General features: G+C 37.1%; 1 protein-coding gene across 1 annotated transcript; it reads right to left on the reverse strand.

Moving 5' to 3' along the window:
- Positions 1 to 4,354: 4,354 nt before the first annotated feature.
- On the reverse strand, positions 4,355 to 14,746 carry LOC132946901 (uncharacterized). Its single transcript, XM_061017016.1, has 2 exons — positions 13,955 to 14,746; positions 4,355 to 5,504 (listed from the first exon to the last, which is right to left on the reverse strand). Exons 1-2 carry the CDS (start codon positions 14,238 to 14,240, stop codon positions 5,371 to 5,373), a joined length of 420 nt encoding a protein of 139 aa, XP_060872999.1. The 5' UTR covers positions 14,241 to 14,746; the 3' UTR covers positions 4,355 to 5,370.
- Between the last annotated feature and the right edge of the window lie 3,576 nt (positions 14,747 to 18,322).

Genomic DNA, 18,322 nt, shown 5'->3' on the forward strand with positions numbered 1-18,322 from the left:
GTTTCAAACCTCCATGCTTCCAGACTCGGTCTTTTTCTGTGTATACCTACATATTTTGTTTGACTTAAATTTGTATTTTAGTATTTGTGTACCTATTTAAAATATACGTTGTTAATTGGTATAATGTGTGTATAATATAAGTTTGTAAGAACTTGGCAGAATACTATATAGTATATATAGTCTACTTAGACCTTCAGGAGTCATCGTCATGTACAATGCACGTAGTTGTGTGTCCGGTCGCAGTAAAGGTGTTTATTCGGCAGGACGAAAACCAAGGAAGCCATGTCACTGTCGACGATTACGCGTGGTAGACGCCAAAATGTCTACATAAATGCGGTAGCAATCTGTGCGCACAGACGACGAAAAACCATACTCTCTATACCAGTCTCTCCTATACACCGGTTAAAGTAAGCCGATCACTATAATATAGTCTATAGATACTCGCAAGTATACAAAAATATGTTCGCGGACGGTAGTTGTTTTATCGTTGTTGTCCGGTCTACGAGGTATTATCTCTACTCTGTAGACATCGCAAATGTATATATTCACAATTTATTGTTTTCGGTAATTTACTGAATAACACAATTACAAACATAGTATAGTTCATTTTAGATTCTGAGCGAAACGATGAATGTATTGATTTTACAATGATGTGTGTATTTTTTTTTTTATTTTTTTGTCTGCCATCACCTTTTAGGACAGTAAAAGTGCTTGGATTTTCTTCAACAGTAACTTTTCTGATAGGAAAGAGAATCTAGTTGGTACTTTGGGGGGTCAAAAGTAAAAATTTCCCTGTAGTTTTCAAAAGCGACGTGAAAACAAAAGAAAAATTAAGGAAAAACGGGAATTTTTACGCAAAATCTGTTTTCGAGAAAATCAATTTTGGTTTTCGGTGTGACTCTAAAACAAATGACCGTAGGGACATGACATTTTGATTGAATGTTTATAATTGCATTTCCTATACACCGTAACATTTTCCAAATATTTTGACTTATTTTGAGCTGTTTACGGACATTGTCAATTTACATTATTTTTTCTATAAATATCAATTAAGTTTTACCTGTTGAGTGAAAAAGCTTGAAAATTTAATAGAAGGCTCCTAGGTTATTGTTTCAAAGGCAGATGAAAAAAATTAAAAATCCTTAGTCACAGTTTTTATTTATAAGCATTTAAAGTTCAAATTTTGACAAAATACGGAAAAATCACGAAAATTAGCAAATTATTTTGAGTTGAGAATTCATAAAAATTTTTCTTTTTAAATCTAAGATTTGAAAATGTAATATAAGATTACTCATAATTTTGTCTACCTTTATCAAAAAAAAAAATGTCTACAAGAAAGTCAAATTAAATTTTTATGAGCGTCTGAAATTTATATTTTTACAACATTTGATATTCACTCGATTTCTCATGTAACAATTTTCTTATTTTATTGTAATTAAAAAACGAATGACTGTAGATACTTGAAAATTTCACTGAATGTTTATATAAGCATTTTCTATACACGATAAAATGTTGAAAATAATTTGACTCTTTTTGAGCCGTTTACGGACATTGTCAGTTTTCAATTTTTTTTTCTATAAATATCAATAAAATTTTATTTGTTGGGGAAAAAGCGTGAAAATTTAATATAAGGCTCCTGATATACCGTTCTAATAGCAGTTGTAAAATATTAAAAATACATAGGCACAATTTTTTTTATAAGCATTTAAAGTTCAAATTTTGACAACATTTATCAAATTTATAATTTATTAATTATTTTGTAGTTAAAAATGTATAAAATGTTTAACTTTTATGGCTAAGGATTAAAAATTTAAAACAAAGTTCCACGTAAATAGGTTATATATAAATTACTTTATTCACAATAATATCATCAAATATACTTGGTAATATCATAGGCTGACTGACCGTTTTCGCTCAGAATCGTTTTTCTTATACAATGATATTATATCATTGAATTCAAATTTAACACCATCCATTACAGTGACCCACTTGTAACCTACTGTACAGCAGAGCGACATCCACTTACCCACCTTTTTTCTTTTGTATTAGACGATTGTGAAACAAATGGAGACAATCGTAATAATATAGGTAGGTACCTATTCAATAATTGAATGCACTTAATGTACTATTGCAGAGGTATTTATAAATAATAATTTAAATAGGTATAAGTTTTAACTGTTAGTTGTTGGTTTAAGCCTACTACCTAGCGTTGATATTTTCTTAAACAACGCGTAGGTGGTGATACAGTCATTTTATATGAAATGGACTGAGATAATGACATGAAATAAGTTCAATATACTATATTTGCAGGCTTTTCACAGCATTTATAAACAGGTAAGGTGAAAACAACTTTTATTAAAGTTTCTCCGTCCAATCATTAAACATCGGTTGACTATACCTAAACACACACTTTTAAATTCGAACTGTATACGTTCCATAATAATATTATATTGTGGCCTTTTACCGGTTTTTATTTTTTAAATTTTCATTTCTAATATAGGAAAATTGGATACACTAACACTGCACGAGGCTATATTATGTACATTAATAATCGCATGTTATGATGCGTAACATTCGAGTATAGTTTATGGGTTTTAAAGCATGTTTTTCTGGTGTTATATGTGGCCGTTGTATCGGCAAAGGCCCGCAAACCCTTTATGCCACAATATTAAAATACCGTTTTACAACCGTACAGAAGTCAAGAACTACCAACGCACGATACGTAAACGACACATCATCGGATGCGTGTACGACGTGCACGCGGTGTACAGACATAATATTATATAAGTCGCGCCCTAAATAGGTACGATTCGCAGCGACCGAAACGTACACCGGGCGACTCCGTATACGACCGACACGCACACCGGTATTATAGGAATAGGCACGACACACACGTGTGTGCAGCGACGTACGTACACTACGAGGGGAACTCGAGTAATATTATTATTTTTTTTGATTATAATTAATGGGACGCGACGACGAAGAGATTTATTTCGCGGCGGACGTCGTACGGTCGAGAAGACGACGATGTCACCGCAGACCGCAAAACCGGATACGCGCGCCCGGTCTATATACCTTAAACACACACACACACACACCGTGTGACTTACCGTCAACTGCTGGCGTATATGTAATACACACACAAACACACACACACACACACACGTCATCACACTCATAACGGGCGCGCGCGTACGACCGGATGCGGACGTCATGTGTTTTGTCATCTCCCCGAATGCACACGGATGGAGAAGGCGATCCATTGTAGTCGGCTATATATACTTCTTCTTCAACTTATACATTTATTATTATTATATTTTCACAAACGTGCACTGCACGTGTATTATATTATATATACACGCCGCGGCCGCACTTCCTCCTCCTCCTCCTCGTCTTTCGACGTAAGGAAAAAAATAATATAATATATAAAACACGGGCGTGAAGGTGTTTTTTCTTTTGTGTACACGCACACGTTGAGCGATGAGCCTAGATCGCCGCGTACCCGCTGCTGCCGTTTCTTCTTATTTTTCTTGCCGAGAGCCTGTACTCGCGGAAACGCATCCGACCCTCAGTCAACCACACGTACCCACGTGCATAACAACACTTTTTTTTTTTTATCTCCTCAACAAGCGCGACTCGCGAGTCCCACGGTCAGGCGACCGGAAAAAAACCGACGGCGACCAACTTTCGGCGGGAAAAACACTGTCTCTAGGGAAACGTCACCGCCGCTAGTATTGTAGCAGTGCGTATAGGTACTGTTATGATGCTATACAAATAAGACGAACAATTATTGAAAACACAAAAAAAAAGTTGTTAATATATTTTGTCGTCAAACACCAACGTATGTAATATAATAATATAAATCTCAATGACACTTTCCGCGTGTTATTTTTTTTTCTACATACTACTTTCTATGAATATATACTACTTACAATCTAAACATAATATCGGTCTAATTTTTAATAATAATTTAAATAGTTTAAATAGTCAAAATTAAAATAATAATAATAATAATAATAATAATAGTTATTGTGTCGCAAATAAATATCAGTGTTCATGTCTAATAAAAAATGTCTATTATGATTGTATATTATATTAATATATCAAGCAAATAACCATATAAAATAATAATAGGTATCTATATAAATATATTCATATTAAAATCGTGAATTCATCGATTAGAAAAAAAAAATATAATAATTAAATAATAATAATAATAATAATAATAATATTTGTAAATAAATATATAATAATCTCATTAATGTATATATATAATATACATTACTTTAATAACGCATAAATATTTTTTTTCTCACCGTAACAAATTGGACTAGCATTTATATTGCATATAATATTTCTTTAACAGCTAATATATATATATATATAGTCATATATAGCTGCAATTGAGTATCTGGTGATGAATACATTTTAAAAGAGAGGAGAGAGAAGGGAGTAAATGTGTTAAAAAAAAAATTATATAAATTAAATATATAATGTAAAATCTCAGCGTTTTTTCGTCCAGCAATGACAGTTGTACGCGAAGACGAGACAAAAAAGTACAACGCGTAATAAAATTAAATGATTTTACGATTATTATTCGATTCTACAGCTGAACCGAGTTGTTTGTTATAGTTTTATTGACCTCTTCTATCTGAGTTCGTGCAGATGCAGGGAGTGAATAATTATTACGCACGTTGTTGCACACACACACACACACACTACTCGGAACGACTGTAAAGTTGTAAAAATATTAATTTGCCGAATGTTTTCCCTCTTATTTTTTGTTCCTTAACACTCGTATTAATATAACATAACATTAATTTTACATGCGCATGCGAGCATCACAGTATTTTGTATAATAGTGTAGGCGCTAAACTCGGACAGCAATCGCACCATATAATATAGTGTAATAAAAACAATATGATGCGTACGGTTACTAATAAATTACGTTATGCACCCGTTGTAACGCGCGTCAAATTTCTAGAAGTCTAACAATATTATTGTAGGTAGTAAAATATAATAGGTACAAAGTAGTCGTTGGCAAACGCGGAACAACCGGTGCGCCACGAACACTTAGAACGGAACGAAAATGAAATAAAAAATGAATACACTTTTAATTATATAATAATAACCCGATTATATACCCAAAAACCTAAATTACGCGCGGATTTCGTGCAACAAATGAGACGATTCGTGACGTAGACAGACGTAGAAGGAAACGGACAAAATGGTCTTTTCTATCATGTTGTACGGGGTGTGGGGCTAGAGATCGTTGCGATTTAGGTACAATGTAACACTATATAATATAATATCGATCACGATTTATGATACGTCCCCCCTCCCCCGCACAATAGTCGGTAGATTTCGTAGTCAATTTCTTTCGTCGTCGGATGGTTGATTGAAACTGTTGTTCTTTTGCTGCTGCTGGTGATAGTGATGGTGTTGCTGCTGCTGTTGGAAGTAGTGGTTGCGGTTATCGGCTTTCGGATTTTTTGTATTATGTTCTGAAATCAAAAATCACACAACATTTTAGAACGCATTTTTCAATTTTAAACATTCATTTAAAGAACGAATTTTATATCGTATGTACGCGAGAAGTAAAACTGTATACGCTTTATAGTCTTGTTATAACACGATATTTTTGTTGAACTTTGTACAAAGATAGGTATGGTTTGTCTTTTTAAAATATAATTGGACCAGTGATTAAACATTTTAACGCGCGGGACCCAACAATTTTGGATTAAATACATACAGTACTTTAATACGCACGCTTTACTGTTTCGTCAATAATTTCAACCGATTAAATAAATTAGAGCAATTATTATTTACTCGACGGAGCACCGGTCGTGTAGCGAACGATTCGTCGTTATACAATTAAATAATTTACGGCGTGCCGTATACGCTTGCGCGTTCGTAGAACGTTGGTTTTCCTCAGCGTTTGTAATTTCCGGGCTGGTAAAAAAACCGTTAAATGTCAAATGTCACAGATGACAATCAATGAATCAACCGTCCGACGCAGTATTGCAATAATTATTATAAATAGGAAACGATATTTTAATGGTATTTGCGAATGATAAACACGCGCACGACACGATGACTTTTGCACTTTACTCCGTAGCACCGAGGGAGATCGCTGAAATCTGGTCGGACGAAAGCGGGACACGGTTAAATTTAATCGCCTAATAAACACGGAAGATAAATAAAAACGAATAAATAATATTATGTGCCCGTTTGCCGCGTCCAAATTTACGGTCCCGTTATATTTTTTAATAACGATAAGTATATTATACAACTACTAAACACGACAGCGGGTGACGGAGATTTGGAGTTTAAAAGTCATCGATGTTTCAGCCTATCATAGGTATATTATATTATGATATCATAGTTCATGACACACAATGAATATTATGAACTGTTAAATATAAAATAACATTCAATATTGATATTTATCAATAGGCCTTGTTGCAATGCAGATCACAATTATTATTCACGACGGTCGTAATAATAATAATAATAATAATATATCACCGCGCGGATGACACGCGATGGTTGTGACACCGACGACGACGGTTATGCAACACGCATTCGCCGGCCCTTATTATAGTTTATCGCATTATTATTATTATAATTAATCTCTCAAACAGCTTTGTTCCATTCGTCGGGTACCGTAAATTACGACGTGTAAGTAGTAAAACGCCGGCGGAATCATTGATAAACCACAAAATTGGCCGTTTCCGCGTTCGAGCACGTTGCGCTGGTTTATTGTACGCTGATTTCTTATAACGCGCGCGAGCCATCATTTTTCGACGGCTTCATCCTTGACATTACTAGATTAATTGTGGCGTAAGTGCCTTGTGGGTGTTTTAAACGTCCAAGCCAACTCTGTATTTACGATACATGTTTACGGAGATTCTCCGTTGTTCGAATATAGCGCACTTTGGACTTTGGGACGTTTTTCCATATTATATTCTACCGATAGTATAATATACAATATAATATTATATGATAACGTTTTATGTAGGGAATAATTTTATTCTCATATATGATACGTATATTATATTATTATATATGCGCGTGTGCTTATGCATATATTGGTTTATCTCCGTTCTTTTTCGATAAGAAGTTATTATAATAAATTGTACAACATAATTATAATAATGCGTATAATAATAATAGTAATAATAATAATAATAGTATGTAAAATCGTATTTACGTATATAGATAATATGGAGAGAAAAAAAAATATGCGTGATATGTTGTTACACGCGTTATTGTTATTACGATGCGCACGGCTTGTTGACGTTTTGAACGTTCTAAATTTTTTTTTTTTTTTTTTAAATACATTAAAAATAATAGACTGTATACATAATACAACGACGTCAAGTGGTATTATAGATGACATTTGGTTCGATTTTATAGTAATAATAGTAGAGAAAAAAACATAATTATTTACACGCGATTATTATTATTATATTACATTAAAAACATTTAGAAAAAGACTATCATATAAACTGTATCTATTTGCTTTCTGAGTGACAGATTCTCATAAAAAAATACGCGCTTAATATTTACGGTCGCGGTGATGATAATATATTATTGAAATTGTTTATTTTACAGCGAAACAAAACCTTTGCCTTTGATGCCTTAAGAAATTGTCAAAAAAATAAAACACATCAAAACGTTAATGTTTAAATTATTGTATAAATACGGCTAATATGGACAGACAAAAACCTTTATCGACGCCGATATAATGTGTTTGTTAAATTTTAACAGTGATACGACACTTGTATGTTATATCGGTATATAGGTGCATAGTACAGTTAAGTTAGTTATATAGAACCCGGAACATCAAGTCAACTTACATATACGAAACTATAAATTATTCTTAGGAATTGTATCATAACTATTATTTTATCTATAATTTTACAATCGTCAAAAACGACCTATAATTATAATACGTAAAAAGTACGTATAAAGTTGTAACTTAAAAGTATTATTACACAGCGGGAAACACGGTGACTTAATCACTTTTCCTTACACGTAATTTTCTAAATATTACAGTTGTCAGGTACAATAATTAATAGACGGGGACACGAGGTGATCAATTTAACGTGAGACAGAGACACTCATTATTTTAGAGAACACTAACGTTTTTTTAACGTACTTCTTTTACATAATTATGAGTCAATATAAAAAAATTATGTTTTTTAAGTTTTTTACTCTTTTGAATAACAACGTAAGTATACATACCTACATTTTTAATTTCATATTCCGAAACATAATATTATTCGGAGTACCTATATAGATTTATATAAAAACAAATTTTCGACAAGTATATATATATACAAGTATAAGGGTCAGTTGTACCGTCTACGGTTAAACTTCGATTAAGCTTAATCAGCTGATAATAGATATTTAACCGGGAAAATTCGGCGGATTAAACTCCGGTTAACTTTAATCAGAGATGGTACGACTGGCCTTTAGACAAGTAACTATATATAGTTTATTATTTATAATTTATAACTTGGGTAATATATTTCGATGAGCGGAGTAGTGGTCCATGGACCAACATTTTGTGGGGTAGATATCCCTTACACCACACTGCTCGATTACACTCGTCCAGAATTCGATTCTTTGCACCAAACTACCAAAGATCCCCAGCCTGCTGCAATAGACTTGCTATGGACTCTGGACAACCGACTACGGAACGAATTGAAAACGACCAGTTAAAAAGCAATAAACGATTGGAGATTGGAAAAGCATGGTCGTGTGAGAATTTTATTACACAAGTCCAAAGACTTAAACACTCAAACACAACTCTACAAGACGACTCGGCTGCAGTTTCAGCTGCAGGACCATCGGAAACGTATAACGTACGAACGTTCGTTGTATATCGTATAAAATGCATATTATTTACTGTATTAGATATTTAGATTTGTGTAGAAAATTATATGGTTTCGCGATATTATACGCGTATAGTCTTATATTATACGAAGCCAAACGGACCCGGGGGTTTCAAAAATATGACTAAACGGAAATACGAAAAAACTATACGCGTGTGCACTGTGCATTGTACCAGGAATCGCGGAGATGACCTAATCCTAATGGCGCGTGTTCTGCGGTGAGCACATCCGCAAACGCAGGAAACACGCTGTATATTATATATCATGGTATATATTATGTGCAGTGCACGCGTAACATACGATGGAAAAGAAACGGTGGGCGAGAAAAAAAATCTACTCGTTTTTAACGTCCTCCGCGGCAGAAGCAGCTGCTCGACTGCAAATTAACCACCTGTTGTATGGTGTATGTGTGTGTGTGTGTACGCGTTCACCATCTGCAAATTTTTTTCTCCGACTAAATCCTTGTGAGAAGGATATGGATGTTTACTTATTTATTATTATTTTTTAATCTTTTGTCCTCCGTGGCAACAGGTTATATGCGTGTGTGTGTGTGTGTGTGTGTGTGTCTTATCTAACACACACACTGCACTTGTATATAATACTGCTGCTGGTAGCAGTGTATAGGGAGCGACGGGTATTTCGCTATTGTGTTTCCGAATGAAACGCGTTATCGGGGATGGATATATAGATCTATTCGCAGACGTGGTACGTCTCTCCGGCGCAGGACAGTTAAAATAAAATAGTCTCGCTACTACCCTCCCCCTCACCACAACCCCCCCCCCCTCTCGGGAGGAATACTATCGATTTTTCTCTTAGCGATCGCATCAAGTTTTATGCACGGTCTTGTCAATAGTACATAATAATATAATATACTGATATTATGTATATTACCTATCATATTACAACCAACGGATTAGTAGGGTCTATAAACGATATGTACCTACTGAATTTGAGAGGAAACGAAGCAGTGAAGCAGTTAGGCAGCATCGGCGCAACAACAAAACGTTTATCTATGACCTAGACCTTTGTGACGGTTATAACCTTTTGTCTATTTTTTTCTTGTTTTGCCCGGCCAATAAGAGAAGACACTGCGATAACCGTTCAAATGCGTTTTGTACGCGAAGACAAAAGAAATCCATCCAAACGAATAATATTCGGCAATCTGGTCCGGCGGCCGGTTTCCTTGTATCCTACTTCTATTGTTGGATGTGCATTATATTATTATGTACTACTACAACTACAACGGGTTGCGAACGATTATCGACATTATCGATTGCGACACACGACAATAGGAATATTTATTAATTTATTATACATAATATAATAATAATACGTGTCGTTACAACGTCCATTAGATTTCAGGCCCGCGAGTCGGACAAATTGTGCGTGTAATTACGACGACGCGGTGCAATTATGTCGAGAAAAAAAAAATATGGAAATACGGTGTGCCTGAAATCGGAATGATAATATCAAATGGTTGTAGAGAAAGAGAGCGAAGCGAAAACTATATTAATATACATATTACGTACTCGTGAGTCGTGACGACGCGACGGTCGGTCGGTCGGTCGAAATTTTAATGTTTTATAAATGGTGTGCGCGGTGACAAAATATTATAATATAGGCGAGAGGACGGCGGAGCGCGGAAACGAACGTTTTCTAGAACAAGCTACAAAGACCGCGGTTTGAAACACGCCATTATGTTGTATTATTGTTTTTCAAGGTTAAACGACCAATTATTATTTGGTCTATGATAAAAAAAAAAAATGTAACAATAATACACAACACACCGATAGGTCGTCATCATCGTCCATCCGATTCCGAGAACCCAAATCTGATTGTTTATCTGGAAAACGACGACGTGTTACGACCAGAATTTTTTTCTTATCGTCGTGAAAAAAAATGTACACGATAAAGTATAACACAATCATAATAATTATTAATATTAATATAATGTATTATTATAATACATGTCAAAAGCATATATATTATATTAGACGTAATAAATAATAGTAATCAGCGGAGAACGGCCGCGGCTGCTGCAGATAAACGACGACGACGCGCAAACGGGATAATAAAAAAAATGTTATCGCGTGTGCGTTGCAACACATCGCGTCGTGTACAGAAGCGACTAGAGAAAACTGCTCGACAACAGTATCACATAATAAATAATAATAATTATAATATTATCGTACTATAATAATTAATAATATAATATACATTTTTTTTTAATTTTATGAATTTTGTAGTGGCAGTCGCGCGCAGCAATACGAGGAAATCCGCCGCGGATCGGGTGGAAATCCAACAGTTGGTTTCGTCACACCGTCACCGTCGGTCGTAATGTTTATAATAATTATTATTATTTGTATGCACACATCGGTAAGAGCGCATTTTAATGTAATAATATTTTATATTATTTTCGTTTTCCTCGAAACGTAAACCGGTCGACGACGTTTTTTCACTATATTTTATCTCGTCGAACAGAATGAAAAAAAACCGAAATTCGTAAAAAAAAAAAAAAAAAAACGATAATTCAAACATTATACGCGCGCGCGAGCGTTCCCTCTCTCTCACTACAAAGCACTCTTTCGCTCTAATCTAGATGAGATGGTGCGCGCGGGACACGGTGGGGGAGGCGTAGGTCGGCGGCAGGTAGGAAAAAAACTCGTCGACAATAATAGTAATAATAATAATACTCGTTATTACGGGTTGCGTCGATCGCGTAGAGAGGTGTACGCGACGACGACGATCATAAAACATAATAATAATAATAATAATAATAATATTCTAGCGCACGTCGCTTGTTTCCCGCCCAATTTATATTTACGAGCGCGCGCGCGCGCACACCGACGAAACGGTAGCTGCCGTGTCGCCGGCGCATTATTAAACGGCCTTGGCGGAGACATTCTCCGCGCGCGGCCGCGTGTGATATCGGCGACGCGACAGGGACACACCGCTCGGCCGATTAGTGTTTTTTGGCCGCGCGCCGTCCAAAACCCGTTTTGCATGTCATTTTTTTCTCCAGTTTTCCCCTTTCGTCGTCCGCTGGCGACGCTTTTTTATCCCACTAAACGTCGTCGTTGTTATATCATTCGAGTTCGGTTTTTTACGCGGAGCGCGTGCTACGGACACGTTTCCCGCCAATTTTTTGTCACCGCGTAAAACGTTTCTTTCGCGCATGTATGTGTGTGTATATATCACATAATAATAATATCATCATAACCATTCACCACCGCCGCCACAACCACCACCACCGACGGAGGCCTTGAATCTCACTGCGCTCGCCGTACAAGTCGTTCGGTTTTTTTGTCGAAAACCAACACACGTGCACCGCGGGGACAAGTTATTACGAGTGTGCGTGCTTTTTAATGTTATTCCGGCGACTCCGGTACGAGGAGTTTATCCGGGTGTACGATAAAAATAACGACTGCATGTATAATATTGTATGTGTACGCAGCATTAGTTTTAGGAGAGAAAAAAACTCCCGCCGTCCGTTTACGGACACGATGACACGTCGTCTCGTCGCCGTACGTTTTTTCGAAAAAAATACCGGTTTTCAAAAGTGTCACGTTCGATTTCGAGCGCGAAGAATGAAAAACGCGCGTTTATTATACCGGTCGTATATTATATCGATCGTCGTTGTACGCGCGGCGCACGTCTCGTGCATTTTAAAATTTCAACCGACCCTCGCCCCCGCCGCACCCCCCGACCGCAATATCGACGCCGACCTACCGACACACACACACACACACACACTCACAACCATTATTATACCTAACCTAAAATCATAAAAAAAAGGATTTTTTTTTTTTACTTCAATCCGGACGGAGACCATGTATCGTATACAACATGTATAATTTATAATATAATATATTATCATGTCGGATTACCGAGCCGGGCAGATGTGGCGGGCGACTACCGTAGAGGTTTTGGCGGCAAAATACGTGCGTACGCCTTACACACGCTACCACCGCTGCACGCGGACCTGCCGCGGGGCCGACGCCCGTGGTTCGTCGGACGCGCACGACCGCAATCTCCCTCCATTTTAAATACAATTTTTTTCCGACCTGTCGTTTCCATACACACGGCATAACGCGCCTTGTGTGGTGATTTATTGATAATTTTTATTATTTTGTGGTTATCGCGGTTATGATGTCGTCAAAAGTTCACCTCGGGCGCGCACACGTTCACACACATACACACACACCACACATTCGGATGTAACCCTCTTGTTTGTTGAGTAAAACTAAAATTCCTAATATTAACAATAAATATAACATTAACCTCGAACGCAGCGATACGTGTGTTTACCGCTTACGTAATACGACGACGACACCTAACCTCACGGATATACCGAGACACTGAGGCCTTTGCAGTTTGCATCACGATCACATTCACACACACATACCGTCTTAGCACGATAAAATACCACCATCGGTTTTCCGACATGGAAGACGCGAACCCAAAACTGTCTCCGAAGGGACGAATTCGATATGCAGCAACAGGTGTGTGTGGGGACCGAGAGAGCACGTGTTTGGCGCGGCCGACTGACGATAAATAATATTATTACTTGTCATAAACGCGCCGATTGTTTGTTTGTTAAAACGTTTCGTAATCCATAGCGGCCGGTAGACGATAATTACATAATAATTATTTCGTTACCGACTAAACAGTAAACACGCACCAAATCGATCAACCGGCCGGTGCGACGGGCGGATAGGCGAGTGATGAGCAATATATTATACTTAACATTTTCGATAGGCACAATGTCCGCTCATCACGAATAATATGTTCTTATTGTCGAAAGTATCAAAATAATCGTCGGCCAGTCGTCGCGATCGGGTCGGATGGGTTCCGCTTTTTTCCCGCGCGTTTGGCCGCCCGCCCGCCCGCCCGAACGATCGAAAAATAACGGCCGCCGACGCAAGCCACAATAATAATACGCCAACACCGCGATGTCTATATACCTATAGCTCCGATCGTGCGCGGCTGCCATGTTTTCGCGCCAACGATCGCAGCGCAACGCCTTACGCATAATTATTATGTCTACTCACCGTTGCCGTGATGATGGTGCGACGATGTCGGCGGCGATTTGATGAGTCCCGCGAAGAAGTCGCGGCGCTCGTTCGGCGACATGCCAACCGGCTCGTACCGGGCAGCGAACTCGATCCGCTTCCGTTCCATTTCCGCCTCGTTGCGCATGATCACCATGAGATGGGCCCGTTTCTCGGGCGGCCCGAATATGCACCGGACAGCCGACGCCCGTTGCCCGTTGCGCTGTCTCAGCCACCGTTCGGCCGCCGATTTCTTACCGTTCCCGTTGACGTCCGACAACACCATGGCTGACTGTCGATGTGCTGGTGGCTTGTTGCTTGCCCGCGCCCCGTTGGACAACGACGAAAGACAGTCGCTCGACGAAAACCGCGCGTTCACGTGTTTCGTGTGCCGGGGAATGAATCCGCGAGCAGGTCGGTGGGTGGGTGGCGGCGGTGAAAAACGACGGTTTAAAAATATTTTTTCAAAGGGTGTTAAAAAAATAATTAAACTGTTCGGTTTTCGCGCGGACGGCGACGGCGAGACGGCGGCTGCTGCTCGGCGGTCGTTGACGATTTTGAATTTGAAATTCGGTCGGTTGGATAACGGTCGCGCGCGCGCTCGACTGTGTCGTTCGTTCCCGGTGGGCGGACCGGTGGGGCGGGCGGCCGGCTCACAGTGTTACCCCGACCGGTTTTGCGCGGGAAATCGACGACCGACGCGCGCTCTGCGCACCGCCAGACACCACGGCCGCCGCGCTGTAACCGTTTCGCGGCCCGCGGTACTGCACTACAATAAATACTGCACGAAAATACTATTACTACTACTACAGTACTACTACTACTACTACTATACTACTACTACTACTACTACTATTATTATTACTATATTACTACTACTATTAGTACTATACTACTACAACTACTATTATTATTACTATACTACTACTACTATTAGTACTATACTACTACTACAACTAATATTAATACTTCTACAACAGTACAACTACTACGATGCGTTTTCGATTAATGTTTTCGCGGTCATCGTTGAGAATTACAGCGTTCACCACCGCAGCGAGATCGGTCACTGCTTATTATAATAATATTATATTCAACGGCCGCTAAAGATGTGACGCACTTCGCGACGTCGTCGGGTCGTGATATCCGTTCACCTTTTGCGGTCGTTTTCGTTTTCATCGTCATCGTCCATTATCGATATTGTTGTTGTTGTTGTTATTATTATTATTTCTTCACGACTTCACAGTTCACTGTAGGTATTTTCGTAATGCAAACAAAAAATAATAATTAAACGCTTGATCGTGTGGGTGCGGATATGAAGGGTGGTTGTGGTTATACGGTGATACCGAGCCGTGTGTAATCGATAATAATATAAGTGATTTCTATAAGATTTTTTGTCGGTACCTACCTAAATATTCAACCCACGAGTACCAACGAGTACAAGCGACGTTTAGACAGTTATTCAAAACTTTCTGGTTTTTAAATGTTACTCTGCAAACTGTTTTCGTAGTTTTTGTCCTCCCGATCGTTGCATAACAAATATACATATATTATTATCATCACGTCGTTTTTGAGCTTGATGATCTGGACATTTTTATTTTGGTTCACAAAATGTGTTGGATAATCGTTTTATTGTAGTCTAGGAGCAATACACTGCAATATATATCATAATCATGAGGTATACGTATATTATATTAAAATGTATAAATGTATACAATAATTGGTGGGGGGAGGGGGGTAGTTGGTAGGTCAACTTATCATTTTGAATGGGCCAGTAAATTGTGATTAATTTTTGCCCCCCCCCCCCCCCCCCCCCCCGTAAGTATATATGATAGTTTATGCTTGTGATACACAAATACAATTTTATAATATCTATAGGTGGGTCGAGAGTGGAATTTACAAATTTACAGTATATTCGCCATTAGAGTTTTAAGTTTTTTTGCGTATATGCTATACGTCTATAAGTTAATAAGTATATCATAACGTACCTACGTATCTACATGCCTAAATTCGGTCGAACTGTAAAAATTATATAAAAGTTCGACCAAAATTAATAAATAACGATTCGACGCGATTGTTGTTCTAAAAACGTAACAGCCGACAATATTTGTACAGGCCGTTGTTTGAGGAGTGGGGCGGAGAATCGTTGTATAGGCCGCAAGTATTTAGGGCAAACGAGGTGCGTTATTAAATAGATCAGTCATACAATGACCGCATATACCGCACTATACGATTACAAATCGGTCGTTTCGCAACAACGCATCGGTCGCATATATATATACAAATACCTTTATACTCTATGTACGATTACAATTCAAATTTACTGCACAATCGTTGTACGAGACGCGGTGCGGGTAACATAATATACTCACAACGCTACTGTACTGTATATTATTTTCATTAAAATAATTTGTGACACGTGTTTTCGTGTTCGGTCTCTATCGCGGCGTCCGTCGGTGAATCACGGTCGCGCGACGGAAACGCGACGCCGCCATAAAAATAATAATACGATTCGTCGTTACCCGCGTAATACTATCTCGTATAGTGTGTACGTAATATTATCCCTATATACATAATTGATAATATTATTATCATCATTATTATACTTATACGAGTTACGTCTGATACTCTGAGAGGGTGGCAACTGCCAACTGGCAAGACGCACCCTCACAGACCCCGTAGACAGATGAAACATATTTCAATAATATGAGATATAATTTTAACGTCTCCCCCTCCTCCAATCGTCATTTGGTAACGCCGAACGCAAACATACATAGAATTCAAATCATTTACAAAACAAACATAATATAATATGATGAAAAGAATAATTTTAAAACTATATAGATGTCGAGATTGCAGGTCGATAGTCGATACCATACTGCACTGTATTACAGACAAATTAAATGTTATTTTGTAAACACACTTTGAAAAGCACCACTATTGTTTTGTTTCTCCGGTACCTATGCGTAAATTATTCTCTTGGATTCGTTTGGTTTACGTCCATTTGCGTCATGATTCCAACCCGTTTAAAAGATTTAATCTGTAGATGCAGACGAGCGCCCCTTGTGCACTGCTGCTTGCACCTGGACCTAACCTATACGTGCGTATATATAATATTATTACGTTCGTGTATAATAATTATTAAAAATTAATCGTTCGTAGATCTCATAAATCTCATTCGGTGCAGGAAGATTATATGACTGTGGGCGTAAACAAATATATAGGTAACCGCATGCTGCTGCAGGATATAATAATCCAGGTGCAGGAACCCGCGGTCGATCGTATATCAGTTCGGTTCTCGCGACTATCACAATACCTACCTTGGCCGGTATATGTATAATGTGTATAGGTACATTATAATACATCTATTTCTGGCTATAACGCTATATGTATATTGTTTTGATGTGATAATTTTTTTTAACGGAATATAATATGTGGGTAATCATTATTTCGAAAACTATCAACGTTTTTGAAAATATTTTTTTATTCAATTTGAAAACATAACAAGACAACATTTTTATGGAAAAAAATTATAGCTTATAAGTTATAAGTAAGTACTAAGTATTTTTTATCGTTATTGTTTTTAAAACTTTTGCTTTGTTGAATGACAATAACGTAATATCCCAAAGATATCCTGAAGCAGAATAATTACCAGAGAATTTTGATAGGTATACGTTATAAAATAGAATTTTAAACGATTTTATAGTTTAAAATATGAGCGGTATCGCAGTTTACCAAATAGAAAATACCAACACTTGTAGTTTGTACTCATAAAAATACTCTGAACAATTGCTGCTTATAAAATATGAAATTAAAATGTAATATATGTTGTCGTTCAAAAAAAATAAAAACTGAAGAAATTATAACGACGAAAATTGTAAAATATCATTTTTTTTCTTCTAAAATGTTGTTTTGTAGTGACTAAAATATAAATATTTTCAAAAATGTCACTTGTTTTTTCGAAATGAGGTATAATATGTATGTTGTGTGTCTTTTATACGTTGAAATATTCACGCTGTGGTCTGAATATAATTACGTACCTACTACCTATACCTAACCTATAGCATAATATACTTACTGTTACCCATACCTACGTTAAAGATTGAAACCATCATGACGCACGATTAAATTTTATGAAAAAATTAAAAATTCAAACGGTTATTGTGCCCGTAAAATTATTTTAGAAAAACCATACAGCTAAAAATATCGAGTAATTATATGATTATGTATAGTCATATATTTTTACTTCAACGGTATATAATATGGTTTATTATAGTTTTGTATACTCATTATTTACCGCCACTCGACAACCACCGCATAATATATTGTATACAATTTATAACAATAAACATTAATTTAAAACACATTAAC

Source organism: Metopolophium dirhodum, chromosome 6 (assembly GCF_019925205.1).
Source record: "Metopolophium dirhodum isolate CAU chromosome 6, ASM1992520v1, whole genome shotgun sequence".
Classification (NCBI taxonomy): domain Eukaryota; kingdom Metazoa; phylum Arthropoda; class Insecta; order Hemiptera; family Aphididae; genus Metopolophium; species Metopolophium dirhodum.

Excerpts from the sequence above, each read along its gene's own strand:
- LOC132946901 (XM_061017016.1), bottom strand. The coding sequence starts at position 14,240 with ATGGTGTTGTCGGACGTCAACGGGAACGGTAAGAAATCGGCGGCCGAA. Across the intron at positions 5,505-13,954 it reads GCACCATCATCACGGCAACG|AACATAATACAAAAAATCCG; the intron begins GTGAGTAGACAT and ends TTTTGATTTCAG.